Genomic DNA, 25,164 nt, shown 5'->3' with positions numbered 1-25,164 from the left:
CACCTGGTTGAACCATGTTAACTTGTGGAGTCATCTCTTCTGGCATCCATAATTGGGTGCTTATATCAATTACCATCAACACCATGTCACCTTCGCAATTTACTCACCGTTTGCAACTTTCCATACTAAAGGAGCTACATATAGAAAAAGTACAACACAGATATGAGCTTTATTTACATAAAAGAAGTTGTTAACTGATTCCTTCTTTCCTATATCTTCCTAGATTGGAGGCACATGAAGATTAGTGCTAGATTCTGGTTATGTGACATGCATGTTGGCAGGAAATCATTGGTGGTGACGATCGGCGATTGCAATGGTAGGAGTTTAGCTACATTAGCTTTCCTCACATTTTTGGCTTAGGAAAGCTAAAGGTCAATTTATGTTCTGCAATTAATTGTAGATGTTAATTCAAAGCAAGGTTCTTAACTGCATCCGAGAGATGCAAATATAGTGGACAAGGCAAACTAACAGATCTCCGAGCAAGGTCATATTTAGGAGAATTTGCAACCTTGAAAGACCCATAAATTCTGAAGGAAGAATCTTGAGCTGAAATCAATGGAAGTAGTTTTTAAACAATCTTTCTACACATCGCTTCATAAGAGAATGAGAACAGCTTCTCCAGGTAGGTAACTTTTGATAGCACGGATCCAAGAAAAATACATTCAAACAATTTGAGAAGGCACTGAAGAGTCTGTGATAGATTCATGTGTTACAGACAGGGTGGGTTCCTTGCCACTTTACACAGAAAAGGTTAGAACAGTTGGTGTTTGGTGAGTAATATTTAACCCAATGGATATATCAATTTGCTCGCATTTAATAGTGTTTTTGTGGGGCTGGAAAAAGGGACAAACCCAGCCATTTCATAGTCTTGAAAGTTATCATCATAAGAAGCACGAAACAAGAACACCTTGAAGGGACAGATAATCCAATTTCTATGAATGAAATCCATCTTATCTGACATTTCTTCAAAGAACACTCGATTTGTCCAACCTCAGATACCTCATGGATGAAGCGTTTGGCAGTAGAAAGTAAGCAAGGTGTCTCCTTTATTCCGTTTGATTATAGAGTCATCAGAGATTGAAACAAACATGCAAAAATTTAGGGTGATGAATTTCCTAAATGCAATATCTTACAGATTCTCAAGTCATATATATACAAATATAGGTTGCATTTCCAACACTAAATCGGTATTAGCAACCCAATCGCATTTGATTAAGATTATAATAATAAATTAGATCAATTCAAATCACATTTACAGGACTTGAATATAATCAATTGTCATATTATTGGAGGGATTTTCTCCCTTTATTAATTATTGACATGTGTGTACTTCAATTATAAATAGGTGGCTATTGTAATCTCCAATAAGAGAGCATAATATGAATCAGCCCTTTGGGCATTCTCATGTGGATGTAGGCTGAATGGTCAAACCTCAGAATTCTTTTCTTTTCTTCTTCTTCTTAACTTTAGCTAATATTTGACAATTACATTTAAAAAGAAACAAATATATTATGAATCAAACAAAATCTTGTTTTTCATGAATAGGTCTATTATATGTAGGGAACTTAATCCATCATTAAACAATTCTAATTTTCACGCCAATTTAGTCCTATATTTTAAAAGATGCACAACGATTATTAAACTCTCAAAAGATCAATCTGCCCCCCCCCCCCAAATCCCAAAAGAATAAGAATGTTTAACTCATTGCCAGGTGGTTTTTGAAATTAGTTTAAAACGGAAGAGTCAAATCATTTTTCTCAGAAGAAACTGAATGTGAAGGACCATAAAATTCAAACGTACCTGGAGCATTTTAAAAGCATGTAAACGGATTTCAGAAGACCAATCTTTCTTTACCAAAAGAAATGATGTATTTGCCAGTACATGTGTATCTCCAGCTTTTATCTGCAAACATATAGAAAAAAATGTCTCAGATAAACTATTCACTCCATTTGTAGTAACAAGACTGGCACCACAATCTAAATAGACTTATTTCCAGATCATTCAAGAAGTCTGGCTTTGAATGCTCAAACAACTACATTAGGTCTAGGACCAAGGAAGGAATGGCTAGTGATTTAGGAAGAAATGACTAGTGATTACAAGGAACGGATGGCTAGTGATTTATGTGTATGTATTATGTAAAGAATATTTGATAGCCTAGAGGTCAATTGAAAGGACAAAGCTAACTTTCAATGACATATATCAAAGTATTAAAGCTGTGAACGAGGTGTCTCAATCAAATGATGGTGATGGAAGCTTAAAATTACAGAAACTATAATCTATTAAAACCGCCTTTTACATATGTTGATAGATTCTTCAGAACAGAATTGCATTCAGCAACAATCTGCTCTTGACCTTGTAAAGCATTATACATTCATTACAAAATGAACATAGAGATTCATTAGTTTGGTCCATCCAAACTACCATTGTAATCCTAGAGACAACTCATTAAGTATCATATCTCAACATGGGAACTTGAGAATTAGTTGGAAAAGCACAGAATTTATATGAGTTGGATATAGTTGCGTTATCTTGGTGGATCAGTAGATAGAAATAGCTATTTAGACCTACAAAACCTTCGGTGGTTTTAAGTTTGAGAAAAGTGCATATATTTGAACAACCTACCCCAAGAATTTTGCAAAAGATTTAAAACACAGGAATAACGAGAAAATCAAAACAACTACCTAAGGAACATTAACATTGCTAAGAAACTCAACAAAAGCAGTTAAAGACTTCAAACGAGAAAAAGAAAAATAAGAAAATAAAAGATACTTAATGTATTTTGTGCAGCTGAAAATTTTGGCTATGACAAGGACACAGTCTCAATTCTAGCAAGACTTCATGGTCACGGAACAGACCAACAAGTGGCGAAGCACAATTGAAATATATTAAACCAGAAAAAGACAGTCTTTTGATTCTTAAAGCCTACAAGGTGAATCAAACCAGCCTAACTAGAGCTCATCTAAAGCTCTAATGTAAATGAATAATCAATTATGTTGAAGTCATGTTTCAAATTTCTGTGTTATGTTATTAAATGCATAAAACTCCAATATATAGAAAATAAGTTAAATTAATGCATGCTTTGCGGCTCCCTCTAAGATTTTGTAAGTAACTAAAAACATAGGGTATTTAAAAATAACTATTCCCATATTCAACTCATTTTACTTTCGTAAACTTGCTAATTTATTTTGATATGCAAGTATTAACCTTTTTCAAGAATCAATTCAAAAGATCTTTTTTTTCCTTTTGGAAAATTGAATTTTTACATGAAGCTGAATGAAATTTCAAAATCTGAGACTTATGAACATAAAGGACTATGAAAGATGTATATTACCATCGTCTATACTTAATGCTTGGTTTTCTAACAAAATTCCCCTTCAGCCCTAGTTCCCTCAAAACACAATTCATAAAAGAATATCAACTATAACATCGCATTTGATCAAGAAAAGGAAAGGAAAAAGGTGAACAACTCTCTCTCTCTCTCTATCTAGTCCTTGAGTAATTTATGTCCAATTCCTTTTTACAGACACCCACTAAAACCTTGTTATGCAAATATATCTCTCTCTAGTCCTAGCGTAATTTGCATCCAGTTCCTATTCACAGACAACCACTAAAAGGCCTGTTATTCAGATATTCATGCCATCATCATCCTAAAAGAAAAAACCCACTACCAACGAAAAGATACTAAGAAACTTAGAAACTAATAACGGTTTCTACCACGAATACGGGAATTTGTGCTTAGGATAAAAGCTTACAGATTCTAAGTAGGAGTGCGCAGCAGCACGAGCATCCGGAGTGGAGGTCCAGTCGAGGGCAGCGGCTATCGCTCGCGCCACATTGGCTGCGATTCCACTCTCGTCCATTTCTTTATTCCAACGGCGAAAAAGAGAGAAATGGGAAGAGGAATTTGTTTCTCTTTCTTGTCAATGTGAAGAAGAGAAGAAGCAAGTGCAGCCCAGGGGCTTAAACTTTAAAGTTAAAGCTACTCTCTCTCTCTCTCTCTCTCTCTCTCTCTCTCTCTCTCTCTTGTACAGTTGTTGGAAGTACGAAGAAAAGAAAGAGCAATAACATTAACAAGTCTCTTTTACCGCTTGCCGAAATCGTCTGGTTTCTAGTCATATACATATGAATACGATGATGGCACTTGAAATTTCCAAGTCAAGTCTAAGTCATTTTTACGAGTATTCGAGCCTGCATATGTTTGTTCTTTATTTCGGTAAAAAATATATATTTTTTATATTTTTTATTAAAAATTGTTATATCAAATCAATATATTCGTACAAATAAATATATTTTCACTTTAATTTTTATTTTAAAAACTAAAAACTTAATAAAAAAGCGTTTAAGAAAAATTTTGAATATTTATAATTTTATCAATAACCTGCAAAAGTCAATGCGTATTAAAGTTTTGTTTGTAACTTTTGATTTAAATCAATCATCATTTAAGATGCAAAAAAAGCATAAACTATAAATGAATAACATTTTTTTTTCATTTTTTTTTGGTAATAAAGGTGTTATGCACTTATTTTGAATGTTAGCAAACACCCTTGTTATGCGGGTCACCTGTTGTGTGTATATATTAGTCGTTGTGGCACGTCGTTTTATACGTACATATAATAAGTAATATTTTACATTTTGAAACGTATTATAAACAAGATAAATATATAATCAGTACATTGCATTAATAAAAAGAACGAAAGAAGAAAACAATAATTTATCAATTAATGTAAATTTTGAAAAGTTGAATAAGTTAGTTATTTTATCATGAAGGGCATTTTTTACTTCACAAAAACTTGGTGTGGTGGTGTCATTAACCGCCGTTTGTGAGTGTGACATGACTTTTCTTTATAACTGTTGTTTGATACGATTGAAAAGGAAATAAACCTCAAATATTTTTATTTGTTTTGTACAAGAAAACATATCAAGAACAAAAAGCTATTTTTTATAAATTTTTATTGAATAACACTTTCTCTTCATTTTGTACTTAGAAAATAAACAAAATAATATTATAATAATATAATTTTAAAATATAAAAAATTTAAAAGCCTTATTAATAAAATATTTATTAAAAAAGATTATCTATACTATATAAAAGAAAATACCTTTTCATCTCACAAATTGCGGTTATGACACCTCAATACAAATTTTATTATCATGTCAATAATACCCCTAAGTTGATTTTCTTTATTGCTTTATTTCATTCTTTTTTTTAGAATATATTTAAAAAATATAAAATATTATTTATTATATGTATACAGGGACGGCGTGCAACGACGATTATTTTTATTGTTAACTTTGATACAATAATTTTTCAGCGAGTTTGTTATATTTTTTTTGACAATTATGTACAGTATTATCAGATGGGCAATAAAATAAGTATTTTTTATTTTTTTTTAACTTATACTTTAACTTTTGCGTTCAATTTCAAATTAAAATAAAATTAGAGTCCAAAAAATTTCACATGCAATGAGTTTCACTTGTGTTGAATTTGCTAAACCAAACCAAACACCAAACTATGAATTCTGCATTAATTTTGTGTTTTCAAGTAATAAACAACAAAAGTTGCTGTGGACAAATCTAGACACGATTAGAGAATTGTGCGTGACCCCCTTCTCCTCTGCGAATCTGTGTCCTCCCCTCTCTTTCTCTCTCTCTCAAAGACATTTGAAATTTAGCATCGAGAGCCATGTCCGCTGAATCGGCTTCTGCAATCCACAGAAATCAAGTAATTCTCCAATCTCAACCCTCTCTCCATCTATTAGTCTTTTCGACAACTTCTCACTGAGTATCGTTTGATCAAACTTTTGCATACGCAATTAGGTTGATTTACTGGACTTTGTCGACTGGTCTAGCGTGGAATGTTTGAATCAGAAGAACAGTCACTCTCTTCCGAATGCTCTCAAACAGGTAACTCATTTTATTGAAATCCATCGGAGACATTATTACGTAGGGTCTCTTTGTTGGACTTCTTTACTGTTTTCTCAAGTTAGTTGGTACGAGCTTTGAGTCAATTTAAGCTTTCTGAATAGCCAAAAACAACTATACTTGAAAGGGGTATTAAGGGGCTTGCCCTTTCTGTTGGAGTGTATGTGGTTTTACTTAGTTACTGGAATTATCTATTCGGAATGCATATGTTAATTGGTATGAGATTGGGAAAACAATTACAAATTTGAAATCCTGCCTAATCGTGTCTGCCATCTTAGAACCTTTCATTGATACATCCGTTACAACTACCACTTCTATCATGGCTGCCAAAGTGACCTTGTGAACCTTGAACTCTCCACCCCCAATTCCTTACATTCTGACCATCTCAAGTGTCGTACTTTTTTCTTTTCTGTGTTTCTTATTGACATGAGGAACAATATGTAGGGATTTTGAATGATTATTTAGAGGAGCATCTCCTCCATTTTTTAATTTGCCAAGTTTTCATCAGTTTGATGGATTGTTCAATCTTATATTTGGAGTCTGAGGCTGCAGTGTAGTTCTGATCATCCGATGTAGGCAGTAACAGGATGTACCAGAAAATGAGAGAAGTTTTGAAATGTTGAAAGCTGTTTAAAAATCTATTGGATGGTGCTATGCAATTTTAAGCCCTCAGTTTTATGTCCACCTGTTTCCTCTTTCCCCGTAATTGAGTACTTTTCTTTATGTATTTTTCTTTTTAGTGTTTTATCAAAATTTATTTGAATATCAAGATATTCAGGTAATTACTTGCTACAAATCACTCTAATATTATCAAGGTTGTCCTACATTGCTTCACATTTCTACCCCTCTTTGTCCTTTTTCTTCTTTGTTGATCTCAAATATTTTCTTTGGTTTGTGTATAAAGTGGGTAGATTATATGGTGATGCTGGTTGGAATTTATATGTGTTGCGTTTCTAGATTATAATTCATTTCATTGTTTGAAATCAGGGGTACAGAGAGGATGAGGGTTTGATTTTGGAAAGTGATGCGGATGAGCAGCTATTGATTTATATTCCTTTCAATCAAGTTGTTAAATTGCATTCTATTGTAATTCAAGGACCAGAGGAGGAAGGCAAGTAACTAATTCCTATCCTTTAAGCTCATTTACATTTTTTTAATAAATGTGTATTAATACGGCAATCGCTTGTTTTCCTGTTAAGCTTCTGATGCTGCTCTAAATTTTTATCTGAAACATATTTTGTTAATTTACTACTGAACTTTTATATTATAATATGACAACTCTGGTTAATTGCTTCTAATCTTTCAAACTTTTAGTCCCTCTCCTCCACCTATTCATTGTTCTCATCCCCTTGGATTGTAACAGCACCACGGAGAGTGAGGATGCTATAGATGTGGACCAGGATTAAAGATAACATGAGTTGCTATTGCTGTAAATTTGTAGGAATGGAGATGCTGTACAACATGAACTAATAAAATTAAATGGATAAGATATATAGAGAGACGATATCACACATAAACATCAGAGAGCGGGAAAATTTAAATCTCAAGACTTTTTAAAGGAATGCATAGGACCATCTGGAGTCCAATGGTTTCATTTTGAAAAGATTAACATTTACATCGTCAAAAAGCTTACTGGTTCAGTGTTGCTCCAACTTTGAATGCAATTTTCAAATTTCCAGGTCCAAAGTCTGTGAAGTTGTTTGCTAATAGGGAGCACATGGGGTTCAGGTAATATCTGGAGATTTTATTGTTTATGGGAGACTGATGCTTTAGCAGATAAATTTTGAACTATTTTTTATGATAATAATTTACACAGTAACGTCAATGATTTCCCCCCAAGCGACACTGTCATTTTATCTACTGAGAACCTTAAGGTAAACATTGGTGCTTCTGGTTGCCATCTGGTTTGTATGAATGAAGCATTACCTAGATGCTTGTGGTTGTAAATTTCGACATTATTTTGGTATGATGCTTGATATGCTGAATCTCTGCAGGGAAAACCAGTAATCGTCAAGTATGTGAAGTTTCAAAATGTCCGCAGGTGACTGTTATCTTTGAGCTATTATACTGTTTGGCATATGTGTCTTGTATTTAAAAATGCGGAGTGTCTCACTACTTATTCTGAATCAGCTTGACAATTTTCATCGAGGACAATCAATCTGGTTCTGACATTACAAAAGTTCAAAAAATTGTTCTCTATGGAACAACGTAAGTTTGTCATTGCATTTCTCTCTCAACCTTATTAGTTATTTCAGTTAGTAACTCCACACATTTATCAATGTCAAGATTCAGTTAGATGATTCAGCTCAAGTTGTGCAGTACCTATATCAATAAGAATCTGTATAACTTACCCTCCTTGATCTTGTATCTCTTTGTGATGTAATAGAATTGTTTGTCCCTCCTTGTTCTATTTAACAGAATGTACTAATTGAAAGATATTTGATGAACTCAATTTAGCTGTGAAGGTTCATTTAAGTGATAATATTGATTTGTATATTATGTCATATTTTAAAGTCATTTGATAGGATTGGATAATTGGTGATGGGTATATAGAGGTTTAGTAGAACTGTCCATTTATGGTAAGGGTTGAAAGGTGTCTAATGTTTAGATGTTTGGGCTCAGCCAAAACTGTCCAAAATTCAGTATCCACTCTATGGAGATCCTATCACAAATTCACATTATGTATGATACCTCCACAAAATTGACATTGGAATTAGTGAACTTTCAAAGTTTCAATTCTGTATGTTTTTCACACATGAAGTGGAGGATATTCTTAAACAGAGTTTAAATACTTATTACTAGAGATGGAGTAGTTTAACACTTTAACAAAAAAAGTATGTTACTCTTATGAGTTATGATAAGAACTTCTGAAATACTGATCGACTGTAACACCTTGTGTTGATACAGAAGGATAATACTTGTCTAGCAGAGGTTTTGGTAGAAAGAATTTGAATCAATTGGCTGATCTCAAGTTTAGTATAATACCGACTCCAAATTAAGTTGTGGAAGGGAACTGTAAACAATTGCAAGACATTGGTTACCTCCTAATTATTGACGTATGCTTAAGCATTTGAGGTCAGTTAGCTCGTTCTGAGATGATGATGGCAAGCCAAGAGCCTAAGTTGGGTCCTAATAGATCCTAAAGAGCCACTCTTTTGGTCGAATGCGGACTGCTAGGGAAAGCTGTTGATCATGAGCATGTGCGTTGAGAAGATTTTTGTAATACCCCATCTCACATTGGTCATGGAAAGAAAATGTGAAGAAAATACTCTCAGACATTTTGCAGCTGTTAATCAGTCCCCTAACAAGTTGGCAGGACCAAGAGACCAAGCACTAAACGTGCAAAATCTTGTAAACATCCTTACTTTAAGAGAGTGTAGAAAGACAAAGAAAAATAAATATAAGATCAATTGCTTAAAGTTTAAGTACTGATAGTTAACAAAATCAGAAATTTGTTTTAATTAGCATTTTACCGAGTACCAAGGAAGTTTAACAGGATTCTTTTCCTGTCAGTCTCAGCTAAAAACCTGTCACCGTACTCAAGTGGAAGATACTATGTTTTACATGTTAGATTTTCGGTCCTCCATGTGTTTGGGCATATATTTTGTTATCCTGATGTGGAGCTGCTTATGTTTTCACTTTCCAAATTATACTATAACTGGCATATGCTTTTGGTCCTTTATTCTTTTATAAACACATTATTTCTCCTTGAGAAGAAATTCGAATATCAGAAGACAGCTAGGCATGCATCCTTTTTCGCCATGGGTAGCTAGGGAAATACCTGTCATGTTCTTAGATGAGCTGTTCTTATAGGTCAAGGTTTACTTACTAGGTTGATTAATCTTGGTATGTGTTACATCCAGCTTTCTTAGAAATGTATGCATGTTTTGTTTGTAGGTTGCATGATTTCGATAATTTGTGCTATTCTTACACTGTTTTAATGCTACAGGGTGGAAACAACGGATATGAAAAGTCTCAAGAAAATTGAGGATCACTGACCCCAAAACGAGCGCAAGAGACAATCAGAATTTGTTACATTGGAATCATTTTCAATATCTTCTTCTTTAACTAGGAAATGAGATGTTGATCTGTTTTTCCTTTCCATAGAACTCTGATGACAACTTCCGCGAAGAGAGACGTACATGGTCTTATAGTTGTTACCTCTTTACATTTTCCAATTTGGGGCAAGTGCCTTCATGTGGAAGAAGATGGCAAGTATTTCTGTAGCTGCGTCATCCAAGCAATCTCAGGCATGGTGTTTCAATATATGGACAGAAGTTACCCCGGTTGTTGCCCTTTAGCTGTTTAAGGTGTGGTGTTGAAAGTGGGAGTAAAATTGAATATGACTATTTTGTGTGAAATTTGGTTCTAGAATCTCTATAGACTTGCTTTGGGTTCTGTCTTATTACAAACTTAAAAGTGCAGATCTGAAGATACTTGCACATTTTTGGGTTATTCTTCCGATGATTAGTTGTTGCTCATCAGTAAAAGCCCCTATTGATAGTACGCTGACTGTCGTCTATACAGTTCACCATGTCTAGTTCTAGTTAGAAGGGTTCTTCACGCATGCCTAATCACAAGTAGTCTTTTGAGTTATTGCTGCATCTCTCTGCGTTGGAAATAGTCGTTGGAGGGACCCCAGCCTGTTCATTTATGTTTTCATTTTCAATTTTCAGCTTTTGAAACAAGTAATTAAAATGAAAATACATATGTATTTTTATTGAAAACATATTGATTTAACACCACAATTAAATATAAAATACAATCTTATTAACTAATTTAAACATATTCTTATCTCACAAGAATCTATTCATACAGAAGAAAGAACACAGAGAGGAGTAGAAATTGGGATTAGAGATGAGAGAGAAGCAGAAGAGGGAAAAAAATTTTGAACTAAAATTTGAAGGATAGTTTTTTTAATACAATGTACTACTTTTTTGGTATCTTTAGGCTAGGCTACCTTTTCCCGGCATAAAATCAACAATTTGTAAATTCCAGCCAATTTTTGAGTCGGCAAAGACCGACAAGAAGTCTACATATAATTTCGCAAAACCAAAGAGGCATGCTTGTAATAGACTAAACTTTAATGGATCTGTATATAAAAATTTAACCATCTTCTCAGTTTTATTCCAAGATGAGTATCGCATTTCTATCTTGTCAGATTCCATTATACTATTTTATCATGTTCGTCACATGAAGCATTCATCTGCTATTTCTTCAGCTTCAGCATTTCTTTACAGTTAAAAGGGAGTATCTCCAATAGATCCAGAGACAAGAGGCAGGGCATTGGATACATTTATCTCAAACAAGTAGATGCACAGCAGAAGTGGCATGTTTCATTTAGCAAGAAATTCAGACAACCTACGATACTGATAGTACCAGGTTTCGAAAGCGCTTTGAGGTGAATGTCAAAAACAATCTTTGATAAATCAATCTCTAGTAGTGCATTCATGCTATTCTCAAAACTAATGTTGCAAAAAGAAGTGAACCTAGTAACAAGCTATTGCCTCTTCTTCGATTTCTTCACCGGAGGCTTTGGAGATATTTCATCTTCGTCTTCCGAAGAGATTTCCTCTGGTTCATCAGGAACATCATTTGGAATGTTATGCTTTGTAATGAAGTCCTTCAGAATGCTCATGCTCTGCTCCTTGACTGAAATCAGTTGCTCAGATACAAGGCCCTTGTTCGCTTGAGCCATATATGTCTCTGATCCAAGGTGAATGGTTGCTTTAACAAGTGTACTAGGACTATCAGCATTGAGCATTTGAGTTTCCATTATGCAAGTCTTACGGCTCCTGCACCATGGAAACCATCATTCAGCTTATATTTGCAATAAAGCACCATCAGGCTTACTCTTCCGGTATGCTAGCTCTCTGAACACTCAATAAAAGAATTCCGATCCTTACAAGCAGAAAGTATATTTCTCCCGGGCATTTATTACTAGGATCAAATGCAACATACCCCCTTGTAAAAACACTAATAAGAAAAAGATCCATGTGAACAAAAAATGGAAAAAAAAAAAAAAAGGAAATACGACCCCCTTAAACTTTCAGAAAAAAGAAAAGGCAACCTCTTGACACAAGAAGCAATAAGCTCTTTTTAAAAGTCCAAGGAGTCCAGTTGTCCTTTCAATCAGGGAAATATATTGTCCGGACTCTATTAACTCATTTATTACATGGTGTGCTAACAGAAAAAACAACCAACTGGTTTGACTTCTTTGAAACACCTACTCTAACCACACTCATCAGTATAGACTAGCCACAGAAGGGTCTTGTAGATGTAAAAGAACAACTCAAGCCTCACATTCACTATGGTAAGGACATTCCTTTTAAATATATCTTAATGTTTAAGTTAGTACCTGGATCAATCTACAGAAGTCCTGTTGTGGGCAATCAAGAGTAACCGAACATATCTTCGTAACCAGATATGACTCACATGATATGGAGTTCAATAGTTAAGCAGCTAATTATATATTACCTCCTATAAAAGCACTAACAAACACAAAACCTGCTAAACAAAAAAGTGGCAGTACGACCCCTGGCCTGCACTGCCCCTTTCTTTCTCAGGGGATGTTTTTTGCTTACGAGTGTTTTTCACAGAGGAGGCCTATTGCACTTGACACGCAATTTATGACACACTACATCTTCATTTCTTTGCAAAAAATAATTCCCCACAGTTTTATGCTAAAACTCAGCAGAACTGCAAGGGATAGAGTTACAAGAGGATGAATTGAGATCTAACTTCTGTATGTACGAAGAAGAATAATATGGTTGATACCGCATTTTATTGGTAACGAAGACCAAACCATTAACTACATAGCACCTTGAATACAGAGTAGCCCAAGCTTGGTGCTTCCGTCAACCCCATACAACCAATTATTACAGTCACCGTGAAAAGATAATTCAAAGCTTATGGAAGTAAGTACAGAGGAAGCTAACAGAAGACAATACAAATTACGTCGACAATTACACATAGAATTCACCTACCAATTAGCAACAATCTGCTCAGTTTAATAACAGTTTGAAGTGATAGATATGCAACTGATTCTAAGCTCCAAAATTCTCTATCCTTCTCAAACCAACCCCCCCCCCCCCCCCCAAAAAAAAAAAGAAAAAATAGAAAAACCCTAACTGGATTCCTGGAATACCTTAATTCCACGTTTAAATGGGCAGTAATTTCCTAAACTTTTCGATCCAGACCGAATATTTGCATAGAAATAGGGCAAAAATTACCTGAACACAAAGCAGAAACAAATAAAGAAATCTCTAACGATAAAAGAATTCAACAGAAAATTAACACACAGAAATTTAATACTAACCAGGTGAGATGATGTAGCTGATGTTGCAGAATCTTGCCAGCGAGTGAAGGATGTGCGGAAAAGCAGCAAATATCTAAAACCTCAGCACGAACCCTACAATTTATTTTGCAGGCACTACATCCTAGCCATACAAGTTTGTCTACAAACAAAAAATAAGTAAATTACAATTATTTTTTATTTGGAATTGATATGGCTATATATTAATTCAAACATCTTAATTTTGGAGGAGTATATATATATATATATATATATATTTTAAGTAAGAGCGATCAACTATTATTAATGAAAATAAATTGATTATAATTGTTTTTGTCTATTAATATACAACAAAGAACAGTACAACAATCATACTTTGATTGATAATTTCGAATAAACTAAATTCGGTCAACATTTACTATTCAGTAGAACAACACAACTACTATTTAATGGAACCAACATCCCACGCGTAAGACGGGGTTAGAACCAATGACCTCTAAGGTCAAAGAGCCTCAACTTCGCCAACTAAGTTCGGCCTCATTAATATAGGATGAATACACTTAAGGACATGATGTGAAAATTTTCGATAAATTTCTTAATCACGTGATAATGGAAGAATTACAACAGAATTGAACAAAAAAATAAAATCTCACTGAACATAAACTACTATAAAGATTTCTATCTAAATAGATAATATTTTTATTAATTTATATTATTCATATTCTGTTTCTTCTCGATCTCCACATTAGTATAATACCGAAAATATTCAAATTTAACAACAAAAAAGAAACTTAATTATATATGGCATCAGACTAGCTAGAAAAAGTAAAATTTATTTGGACTTGGACACGAATGAGATTTTCTATTATAAATTTCATTCTATTTTCTACTCCATTCAACACGAAACAACGTACGTGGCAAGTGAAGTTTAATAATGTTGCCACGAGCATTGCATAGATGCCAAATGTACTTGTTTACAAAGAGGATAACCATTGCTGTTCCAACCCTCTTTAGCTAAAATTGGCTTCCCACCATATAATTCAAACGTCATTTACAACCAACACACATTTCTCAACTGCGCCCTAACACGAGAATTCACAATCACCACATTATTTGTCATACACCTTTTAGTACTTTGACATATGCTTTTCTATTACCATTCGTGTTGCATCATTTATTTTGTTTTATATGTATATAATTACAATAAAAAATTCAGTCCGTATTACATAGCGCCTGATAGCGCCTGATTCTAGAAGCTATCGGACCCGACTTCTTATGCTTAAAGACATTAAAATGAATACGGAATTTATAATTATATAAATGTCGGTTTTAATTTTTGAAACATGCAAATTCATAAATTTCAACTCTTCCCTCGTTGTCGCAATAATAGCTGTAGGTGCATTTGTATCATTGTAGTATCTAATTTACGATGATTGTTATACTAATTTAAAATTTTAATAAATTTAATATTTAATTCGAAAAACTAATTAATTAATTTTTTTGACAGCACTAATCCAATTTTGTGCCTTGGCCAAAAGTCTATAAATGCTGCCTGCAATACCATTCCATTTGATACCACCACTCATCTCAACCTTTGAATTCAAACATTTCCCCAAATGGCTTCAACCTTCAACATCTTTCTTCCCCTCATCTTCCATGCTTTGATTTGCATTACATCTGCAGTCCCTAACGTTCGAGCTCCCTTCAACCCTAATTCACTCATCCTGCCGGTGCGCAAAGACCCCGCAACCAACCTCCATGTGACCAGCCTCCGCAAGAGAACTCCTTCCGTGCTGGTGCCACTTCTTCTTGATCTAGACAGCCGATTCTTGTGGGTCACTTGCGACCAAAACTACTCGTCGTCAACCTATCATGCTCCCTTCTGCCACTCCACTCAGTGCGACCGGGCAGGCGTGCACTACTGCCATAAATGCAGGCTCCCTCCCGCGCGGCTGCCATAACAACACATGCGGTGTACTCGTCACCAACCCCTTCACTGAAAAGCAAACGATCAGTGAAGTTGCACTAGATGTGGTCTCAATTCAGGCAATCGATCAAGCCTCCAATCGTAGCCAATGGGTCACCATTCCTCACTTCCTGTTTGCTTGTGCACCTTCATCACTTCTGCAAGGACAATACCCGCAAGCTGTTCAGGGAGTAGCTGGACTTGGTCATACAGCAGTTGCTTTGCCGATACAGTTGGCTTCTAATTTCGGCTTCCGGCCTCAATTTTCCTTGTGCCTCTCTTCCTCCACGACAGAAGATGGTGGGGTCTTTTTCGGAAACCTACCGTCCAAAGTACAGCCAAGAACTCTAACTTACACCCCAGTAACCATCGGTGCGCAAGGAGAGTACTATATACTGGTAAAATCAGTGAGGATCAACAACCAAACTGTCCCATTCAATACTTCTTTGCTCTCAACAACCAGAGGCTTTGAAGGGACACTGATAAGCACAACTACGCCTTACACAACGCTGGAGCACTCAGTTTTCAAGACCTTCACCAAGTTCTTTGCCGACCAACTAGCGGGAGTGCCGCAAGTGAAAGCAATACCGCCTTTCGGCCTATGCTTCAATGCAAACATCCTTCCACCAACAAGGGTGGGTACTCCCAACATTGATTTTGTCATGCAGAACAAGAATGTCACCTGGACATTTTTGGGAGTGGATGCGTTGGTGAGAGTAAGACCAAACGTATCTTGTTTGGCGTTTGTCGATGGTGGGTCAGATCCCAGAGCAGCAATCACCATTGGTGCATATCAGCTGGAGGGTAACTTTGTTCACTTTGATCTATTGAGATCTCGAGTGGGTTTTTATCCTTCGCGGCTCTCCCAGCTGTTTCGTTGTTCTAGCTTCAACTTCACCGGTGCCAGTCCCGCACTGGAGGTGGACGCGACGGGAGAGTAGAGCTTTTCTGCTGTGCCGGAGTTCGACGTCTACACATATATATAAATATGTATGTATGTATGTGTGTGTACATACAAGAGTTTATATGAACCTTGCTAGCTAGCTTTCCTTGGTGAGTGATATGGAGATAGCTTTACTTGTAAATTTCAACCACTCATCATTTGTAACATATATACTTATTAGCATCTAAATTTATGGCTCATAGTTTCATTTGGCTTTCAAAATAAGGGTATATTAGTTTTTATTTAATAAATAAATTTTTAATTAATTAAAATTTATAAAATTTGCTAATATTAATAAAAAAATAAATATAAATTTATAATTGACCTATTACAAATAAGAAATTTTTTTAATTAAACTATCACTTTTTTATTTTAATGCGATGAATTGTTATTAATTAAAATAAAAATAATTATAATAATCTTACTAAATAAATAAAATTTAAACTAACACCTATTATTAATTAAATATGTTCACATTATGTGAGAGGAAAAACAAAATTTCACTAAAGGGCGATACCTTTTTTGAGGCTAAATTTCATTATATCCCTATATTTTGTTAAATTAGTAAAAAAGCCCCTTATATTTTAGAAATAGGCAAAAAAAACTTTTCATATTTTCAAAAGCGCAGCAAAAAAACCTCATTACGTAACAATTGACGGAATGTGGCATGGACGGGCGGGTGGTGCGTTTTGTTGTTGGTTTCTACCGTTTTGGTCAATATTTTATGCCATTTTGGACTAAAATACCCTATATATATATATATAAGATACTAAGGTTTTTTGGCTTGTTTTGTGTGCATTTGTTTTGCCAGTATGACTGAACTATTAAATGAATTATATTTGAATTTATTGCATTATAAAAATTATACATTATACATTATTATTTTTTATTTTAATTTTTTTTAAAAATACCAAAAAGATAAAAATATATTTTACTATACATATTTATATACATTATTTAAAAAAATTACATTATAAAAAATAATATACTAAATTTTATTTTTCAAATTTAGGTTAAATATTTTTAATGGGGGTAGTTAAAAGAAAAAATAATATTTTAAATAATGTACTAAATTTAATAAAAAATACTTTATATACTAATTATAAAAAATATTTTAAATAATAAAGTAAAATTTTAAATTATTATTTAGGTTAAATATTTTATTAGTTATGCTATTTTTATAAATAATATTTATTTTAAATTAGTTATTGTATATACTTAAAATAAAAAAGAAATGCAATATATATATATCAAACAAAATAATAATTAGTTAATTAAAAAAATTAAAACTAAATTTAATTAAGTTAATTAAAAATTAAAACTAACTATATCTAATAAAATTAATTAAAACTAACTATAATTAAGTTAATTAAAAAAATTAAGAAAAAATTGGGGGCGATGGTGTCAAATTACGTTATTTTCCCATATCTCCACCATCCGACCACCTCTCGATGTAAGTCTATCATTGTTGGAAAACTCATTTAATGACGAGCATTTTAACACCTCACCCACATTCAATTTACAAGATATTAGTGAGTTATCTCTATTTTTTCGTTCAAAAAATTCTAATCTGCGCGTTTATCTTCTATCGCTCTTTTTTTTGCCGTCCGACCACCTCGCAACTCGAGCCTACCACTGTTGGAAAACTCGTTCGGAAGGTAAACAATTTGACACTCCCCCCACCACTAATATTCTAGCCTTCGACGAGTTATCTGCATTTTATTTTATCATTCATTCTAAAACCACGCCCCCGTCTTCTCTCTCTTTTTTTTGTCTGATGTTGCTATCATCAGATCGTTAGATGGCCGGGGTTGGGGGGAGGTGGGCAGTAAGCAACAGGGTGGGGGTGGTAGTAGGATTTTTTTTAAAAAAATCTTTATATATATAATAATTTATTTATTTTATAATTTTTAATTATTATAAGGGATATAATGACCAGACGATGTTAAAATTTAACGCCATTAAACATCAGTTAGAAAAAAGAGAGAGTGAGCTGAATAAAAAAAAAAAAACAGAGAGCGTTATGCTTTTTTTTTTTTTTAAAAAAAAAAGAATTTTTTGTTGAATTTTTAAAATATAGAAGGGTTTTATGGAATTTATCCTTTTTTTTTTAATTGAAAAACCGGTAACATAAAAGTCCAATATGGAATGTGGACCGGAATCTGATAAGTCCCCAGCAGGAGACCGGAGGCGGAGTAGAAGAAAAAACCCAATTCACAGTCCAGATTTACTCTTCATCTGGCTGAAAGGTGTGAAAACTTTTAGCAGAAAAACACAATGCACTCGTTTGGGTATAGAGCCAATGCGTTTCTCACGTTCGCCATCACCATTCTTGCACTCATATGCGCCATGGCTTCTCTCTCCGACAACTTCAATTCGCCGTCTCCCACCTCCCAAGTCCAAGTAACCTTATTTCTATGTTCCGGTTTATTTTTATGTATATATATGCATATGTGTGTCTGTTGTGCGTGAGCTGTACTTGATTATTTTCGTCATTTTTTTTTTCCTCAATGAATTTGGTATGATCTTGTTTATTTAAACCCTAACTTGTTTAACATTTAGTTATTTTCCTTTTTTTTTGTGGGTTTTAGGTGTTGAATATTAATTGGTTCCAGAAGAAACCCGATGGCGATGATGAGGTAATTCGTTTGTGCCTATTTATTCATAGATGGTGATGATGCGTTTGTCACCGGGTGCAAGTTAGGTTTAGCTTGATGGAACGGTTATCGTTCTTTTGAGTTGTGCTGGCCTGGTATGTGTGAAATATGTTTCAATAGTTTTGGTCACACATGCTGTACATGATAACTGAACTTGGAGATGTTGTTCCTTCCATTTTTCATCTAAATCTGTTTCTGATGTGAACTGATTTTTCGGAGATTAATGAACTTTTATATTTTTCTACATAGTTTATTCAGCAGCTGCAGTTAGGAATGTATGAGTATTCAATTAATCAGTTGTTCTTCCAGTAATATATTTAGGAGATGTATTGACGTAATATATACATCTGTCTTGATCTATGAATTCATTTTTTGTGCACCTGAACTTTATTGCTTCAATTTCTGTGATGACATATTCTTTGATTTTCGAATTCCCAGTTCAATCGCTAAAGCACTTGCATACAAACACTTCTTTCTTCTACATTCTCATCTAGTAGCTGATCGTTTCCTTTCTAAAAGCTAGTTGTTTACTATATGAAATCACCCCTGTTCAGAATAGTAGGTGAAGTTTGGGTTTTTAGGAGAGCAGATATAACTGGCCTCCAAGCTGCTTTATTGAAACCATCTTTGCATGGGTGGGTGGATTGGGTGTTTGAAATAAACTCTTATCAGTCCATTCGTCCTTGCAAAATAAAAGGGAGAGGGAGATGGCCAGATCTCCAAAAACTACTGGAGAAGATGTAGTATTTTACAAATCATTCGAACCCAAAAAATAAGGTACATCTATCTGAGAGAAGTAACCCTCAGATACATCATCTCAAATACTGCTTTTTGAGAGGCAACCCTCTGTAGCTATGAAATCAGCAATATGATTCTTTGAGATTTACTTTTTTAATGGACAAATTAAGGGCATTTGTAAGTTCTTCCATTTCCATCAACAGATACAACAAATGCCAATGGCCTGAATAAGCGGATTTCAACCTGTGCATCCTCTATAAACCAAATTCTGCCACATCACATATAGCTGTTAGTTCAGCTTCTACGTCAATTGCGATACCAGATAATAGGATTTACCAAGAATACTTCCCTGTCTCCCTTTTGGCCTGAAAGCGATTCCTTCTTGATACCAGGATTCACTTTTCCATAACTATCCATCTCTGTGGGTCTTCTCTCCAGTTCTTGTCCACCACACTGCAGTCTTGATGGTTGTATTGCCAACATGACTTAAATCACATAAGCTCATTGATGCTTTAGAGGGAAAGTAGGATGTGAGGCATTTTGTTTGTACTAATTTCTAAATTCTCTCAGAAAATGCCAGTAATGATGCATCTGTGCATGCTATTGATTATTGAATGTAAACCAAGACTTGTATTGTTAGCTAACCAATGGATATGAGGATATTGTCAATTGGATTTTTCTGCTAATTTTCTTATCAGTTATTGGTTCATGATTACTTCCAGATGCAAAATAACCTCTGAGGCTTTCCTCACTTCCACCCCTACTAAGCCAGTAAGAAGGGGAGAAGAAAATAAGAACATAGGAAAACTATTTTGTTCTCTTTATGTAAAACCTCTTTTGGTTTTCCTCCTTTCTTTTCCTTCCCCATTTTGGTTGGGTCTTTGTGGGCTGACAATAGAGTTAAATTAGCAAAAACAAATTGACCCTTTATATATAGTTAAATGTTACTGCCTTCTAACTGATGTAATAAATATTAAAATTTTGTGATGTTGGTTTGCCCCTATATTAGGATATTTCTCTGTGATTAACAAACTTGCATCTTATTCTTCTAGAGCAAAGTTTGTGTGTGCGTTTTTTTTTTCCAAAAAGTTAGAATTTCCTGTCTAACATGGATCCATCTTCTAGTTTTCCAATTTTGAAAAATTTTAAAGATAAGCTGACAGCATGTCCTCTTATACTAGGAAGTAAGTTCAGAATGAGACAGTTGTTTAATGAAAATTTCTACGTTATGCAGGTGAGCCTGACACTGAATATATCAGCAAACTTGCAGTCATTGTTTACATGGAATACAAAGCAGGTTCGTCAGTATGTAGAATATTCTGTTGAACCATTTGTTCTGTGATTATTCTTCAATATGTTGTCTGTATGTTTCAGGTGATTTTTCAGTTGTAAGAGGAGGACTTCTGTTTTCTGTGAAATGAACCCATGGGCCATGGCTTTTGTTGGTTTTATTTATGCCGATCTGCTATTCGTGATAATAGGTCCAGTAATTGCATAGGATCCAAAATGCAAACATAAAAAAAGAAATTGAGTTTTCATGCGCAAAATCGAGTTGTTGGGTGGGAACTGAAGTGGTGAATTAGAGAATTTATTCTGTATTTATTTGTTTAAGCATTGGTTCAATAAGGCTATGCAACTAAAAACTAAACTCTAAGGACAACAAAAAATTGCCACCATCTATTTCTTTGAACTTTGGTTAGGTTTATGCTTTGGATCCTTTTATTTACATGTCGTCCAGACCCTGTTTGGTGGGGCCGGAGAGTTAAAATGAACTCAATATCAAATGCCTGCCACTTGTTCTCTTAATATGGTTGGATGTTCCTGAATAAGATGTAAGATGTCTCACTTTCTGCCATTAAAATTATTTGGATGTGATAAACTATAAATCTTGAATTTGCAGGTGTTTGTATTTTTAGCTGCTGAATACGAAACTCCAAAAAACTCGCTTAATCAGGTATGCTAATACTTGAGGCCTTTTTATGCATATATTATTGTTCTCTAATACAATGTACATGTGTTTTAGCATTGTAGAGCCTGTATGTTAGCACCTTTGTGGCTATTAATCTTTATTCTCTAATATACACTTAATCATTCTTGCTCTGGATATGCTGATACTATTATGATGATGCTCCCAGTATATTCTCTATGCTTGATGCAAGCACGATCTTCCTGCTTATGGTTTGATTGTTGTGAAAATGCTGCTATAATCAAAACTATGCAGCTTCAACTTCTATTGTTAGCCGAAAAAAGTTTCTTGAAGTCCGAAATATGATTTCCAGATATATTTACAAATTTGTTCAGTTATTTTCTCCTGAATAAGAAATGGTATTAAAAATTATTTAATATTGAAGAAGCAACCTAGTCTAGAAATCTAAGTTAACATCTTTGGGGAACCAATTTAACCAAGTATCCAACCCATCCCTAAACATTATTAAAATTGGAAGCTTGAACATTAACAAAAATTATTATAATCTGGAAAAGTTATAAAAAAAATTGTATTGAGAGGTCTTTCATCTAGTTCACGATGCATGAAGTGCCACCCGAGTTTTTTTTTATCCTTGATTCCTTGTTGCTTCTAGGGTCAGTGGTTAGCAGCAGAACTATTTGGATACCTTCATGGGCCCGGCTCTACCTGAAAGCCTGTGCCCTACTTTGGATATGTGGTAGGCATACTTTAATTATAGAGATGGAGGCCCCCTAATGCTGTAGTATATATGTGGCTGGAAATTACTCTTGTCCTTTCAGTTCGAGACCTTTATTTCACTAAAGACATGGCAGTCTTAGCTGTTGGCTTAACATATGTTCATGGGCATGGTTTGGTCGTGGAAGTCTCTTGGACCACTGACCTTTTCAAAATCATATAATGCTGTAGTCCAGTAATGGATTATTTATATTTGATTTGATGTGATCTTTCATTTGACCTTATCCTTTTGCAGTAGATTCTAAGACTTATTTTAGTTCCCACTGAAAACTTTAAAGCCACTCCTCAACCAAGCATTCTTATTTAATTTGTTTACCTTGTTCCTTAACCAAATTTGGACTACTCTTTTGACGTATAACACAGCTCATTAATTTGAAAGCTTCCAAGCTTGGTTTTAATTCATTTGAGTGCATTTTTTGGCAGGTGTCCTTGTGGGACGGTATCATACCTTCCAAAGAACATGCACAGTTTTGGATTCACACAACTAACAAATATCGCTTTATTGACCAAGTGAGAGATTATATACTGGCACGTTTTCTTTACTCTTGTGGACGTTAGATTTCATCTTTTGTTTCTTTGTGTCCTTCCAGGGGAGCAATCTACGCGGTAAAAACTTTAACTTAACATTGCACTGGCACGTCATGCCAAAGACTGGTAAGATGTTTGCTGACAAAATAGTGATGAGTGGCTACCGCTTGCCGGAGGCATATAGGTAACATTACAATCCTTTGTTGGAGGTATAAGCACCTAATGGAGAAAGTACGCAGCAAATATGGCAGCGGGTTGTTTTCACTTTTTCTTCTTTCACTTGGGGAGGAAGTGAAAAACTCATTGATGTTGAATATTTATGAAATAACATGTTTTATATAATCGTCGCTTGACAACAGACTTAAATCAAATGAATGGTCATGCAATCGTGCTCGTGCTTTCTTGATTTACTCTGAGTAGAGTTTTCTGGAAATAAGTTTTGCTATAGCTTTGAGTTTGCATCCTATACACTACCAACTGGCGGAGAAGTAGCGAATAATGTTGAATGTGCTCCTTTTGATTCGATTATCTTGCCCGCAACTGTTTCGGCAGTTTAAAGGGCTTGGCTTTAGAGCTGAGTTCATTTCCAAAGTGGCCATTAATGTGTTGTATAAAATTCAAAAACAGTCCCATGCTTTAAAAGGTGAATAGGTATTTTATTTTCATTTTCAATTTTCGGTTTTTGATCTTCGAAACAGTAACGAAGTGAATGTATTTGTTTATATATATATATATAATCATAAAAAATGCATATTATCTTCATTTTAAGCTCAATCATTACTTTACAAATATGTATATTTTTATTTTTTAATTATTAACTTAATGAAAAGAATAGTATATTTTCGTTATCGATTGATGTGACTTTGCTAATAATTTTGAAATCAATAAAGAATATAACTATCGATTTTATTCAAATAAAAAAATATGTTGATTGGACGCTACTAATAACAAAAATATTGATTTGGCATTGCAGCATTATAAATTACAGTTTGTCAACTAATTCAAATATATTTTATGTCATACAACTCAAATTAAATGATTTTTGATAAATTGAAAAACTCCAGTACAGTATATTATACTAAGACATCTCATTTTGGTGAGAAGTTAATTTGTTGGTTCTGAGGGTCAAATTGAAGCAAATACTTTATTGCGTTGTTTCCTGTACAGCCAAATACTACTGTATTGAACGTTATAACTCAATTTCCACTTATTCTCTTTGGAGATGAAATTAAGAGACATAAAAAGAATATGTATGAAATTAGTTTTGTGGAGAGTTTTGAAGTTGCTAGGAAAACGTTGTCTAGTATACCTGAATTTGTGGTTTCATGGGTTGGAAATGTGAGTTTTGAAGTCACCCCCCTTCTCCAACCTTATTAAGATTCTTGTCTATGTTATGTAAAATTGCTGTTGTGGTCTGGGAATGATCATCTATTGAGAATACTTGATTGGTGTGATGATTCGATTTAATCGAATGTGATGTGAATATAAAATGAGAAATGTTTTTGTTATGTCCAATAAATCAAATGATATCATAAGCATTTCGTTATGACTGATATACGTATTGATATTTAACCTTGAATACTTGCTCACAAGAAATGTGATAAGTAGGATGAGGATGATGAAATCATGAAAATTAAATGTGCATAGAAAGTCGAATATCCCCTTAACCGGCCTAAGGACTCTGTGTGGTTTCTAAACGACCGAAGAGGCTATGTAGCTTAGATGCTCTCTGTGGACTATAGATTAGTGTTGATGCCTTCTTTTTATGGATGGTAATTGGTAGTTGAAAAAATGTATATAAAAAAATGTTTGGAAAAGAAATTAAAAACCTTCCGACCTGCCGGATTCGAACCAGCGACCTAAGGATTGCTATGAGACCACTACAGTCCTCCGCTCTACCAACTGAGCTAAGGTCGGTCTTGAAATCTAAATTATACCATTCAGTTTTCTTACATTCGGTCACAACTTTTTTGCCATATAATTATTCTGTTCATTTTTAATGTATATATATATATGTATATTGTTTTAAAAATGATTGTTTTTATATTTTAGTAAAAATTAATTTCTAATCCGAATTACATCAAATAAATATATTATAAATGTCAACTTGAATTTCAAGTCGAATATAATTTTTTCTTCTAAGATTTTTGTAAAATCGTAATTATTCCAAAACTTTATCACCAAAATATAAACTACAAAATTAAACACACATATTTTCCTCAAAACTAAAAATTAAAAGCGATAACAAAATCACACATGGCATAATATCATCTGACTCATTTATCAACAATGCCACATTATAATTACTAGTGACAAAAGTATATCGAAAATAAAAACTTCTTATAGACATTGTGAAATAGCTGGTTGAATTTTTTATTTCTAAATTTATTGTATTTTTTATTTGACTTAAAATAT

At 34.0% G+C, this 25,164-nt stretch overlaps 5 protein-coding genes and 1 non-coding gene across 6 annotated transcripts in view; 3 read left to right on the top strand and 3 right to left on the bottom strand.

Annotated features, from left to right (window-relative positions):
• Positions 1–4,083, bottom strand: part of LOC105162443 (protein HASTY 1) — a gene marked incomplete in the record, with an annotated part of 19,996 nt that extends 15,913 nt beyond the window's left edge. The window contains 2 exon segments of the mRNA XM_011080452.2: positions 1,801–1,902; positions 3,753–4,083. Coding sequence (XP_011078754.1) covers positions 1,801–1,902; positions 3,753–3,860 — 210 coding nt within the window.
• LOC105162442 (PITH domain-containing protein At3g04780) lies at positions 5,561–10,428 on the top strand. Its single transcript, XM_011080451.2, has 8 exons — positions 5,561–5,722; positions 5,818–5,904; positions 6,910–7,033; positions 7,602–7,650; positions 7,739–7,796; positions 7,917–7,963; positions 8,053–8,130; positions 9,872–10,428. Exons 1-8 carry the CDS (start codon positions 5,684–5,686, stop codon positions 9,918–9,920), a joined length of 531 nt encoding a protein of 176 aa, XP_011078753.1. The 5' UTR covers positions 5,561–5,683; the 3' UTR covers positions 9,921–10,428.
• Positions 11,187–13,397, bottom strand: LOC105162439. Its single transcript, XM_011080449.2, has 2 exons — positions 13,241–13,397; positions 11,187–11,717 (listed from the first exon to the last, which is right to left on the bottom strand). The coding sequence occupies exon 2, from the start codon at positions 11,696–11,698 to the stop codon at positions 11,423–11,425; it is 276 nt and encodes a 91-aa protein (XP_011078751.1). The 5' UTR covers positions 11,699–11,717; positions 13,241–13,397; the 3' UTR covers positions 11,187–11,422.
• On the top strand, positions 14,774–16,333 carry LOC105162438 (basic 7S globulin-like). Its single transcript, XM_011080448.2, is given in 2 exon segments — positions 14,774–15,164; positions 15,166–16,333. Coding segments are annotated over 2 exon segments (1,290 nt in total). The 5' UTR covers positions 14,774–14,832; the 3' UTR covers positions 16,124–16,333.
• On the top strand, positions 18,284–23,194 carry LOC105162437 (signal peptidase complex subunit 3B). Its single transcript, XM_011080447.2, has 6 exons — positions 18,284–18,528; positions 18,717–18,764; positions 20,755–20,817; positions 21,421–21,474; positions 22,645–22,731; positions 22,812–23,194. The coding sequence occupies exons 1-6, from the start codon at positions 18,403–18,405 to the stop codon at positions 22,935–22,937; spliced, it is 504 nt and encodes a 167-aa protein (XP_011078749.1). The 5' UTR covers positions 18,284–18,402; the 3' UTR covers positions 22,938–23,194.
• Positions 24,581–24,666, bottom strand: TRNAY-GUA. The gene is given in 2 exon segments: positions 24,581–24,616; positions 24,630–24,666. It is a non-coding gene; the product is annotated as a tRNA-Tyr (tRNA).

Source organism: Sesamum indicum, linkage group LG5, assembly GCF_000512975.1.
Source record: "Sesamum indicum cultivar Zhongzhi No. 13 linkage group LG5, S_indicum_v1.0, whole genome shotgun sequence".
Taxonomy (NCBI): domain Eukaryota; kingdom Viridiplantae; phylum Streptophyta; class Magnoliopsida; order Lamiales; family Pedaliaceae; genus Sesamum; species Sesamum indicum.
Note: the sequence above shows the minus strand (reverse complement) of the source record. Positions and strands in the feature narration are given on the sequence as shown.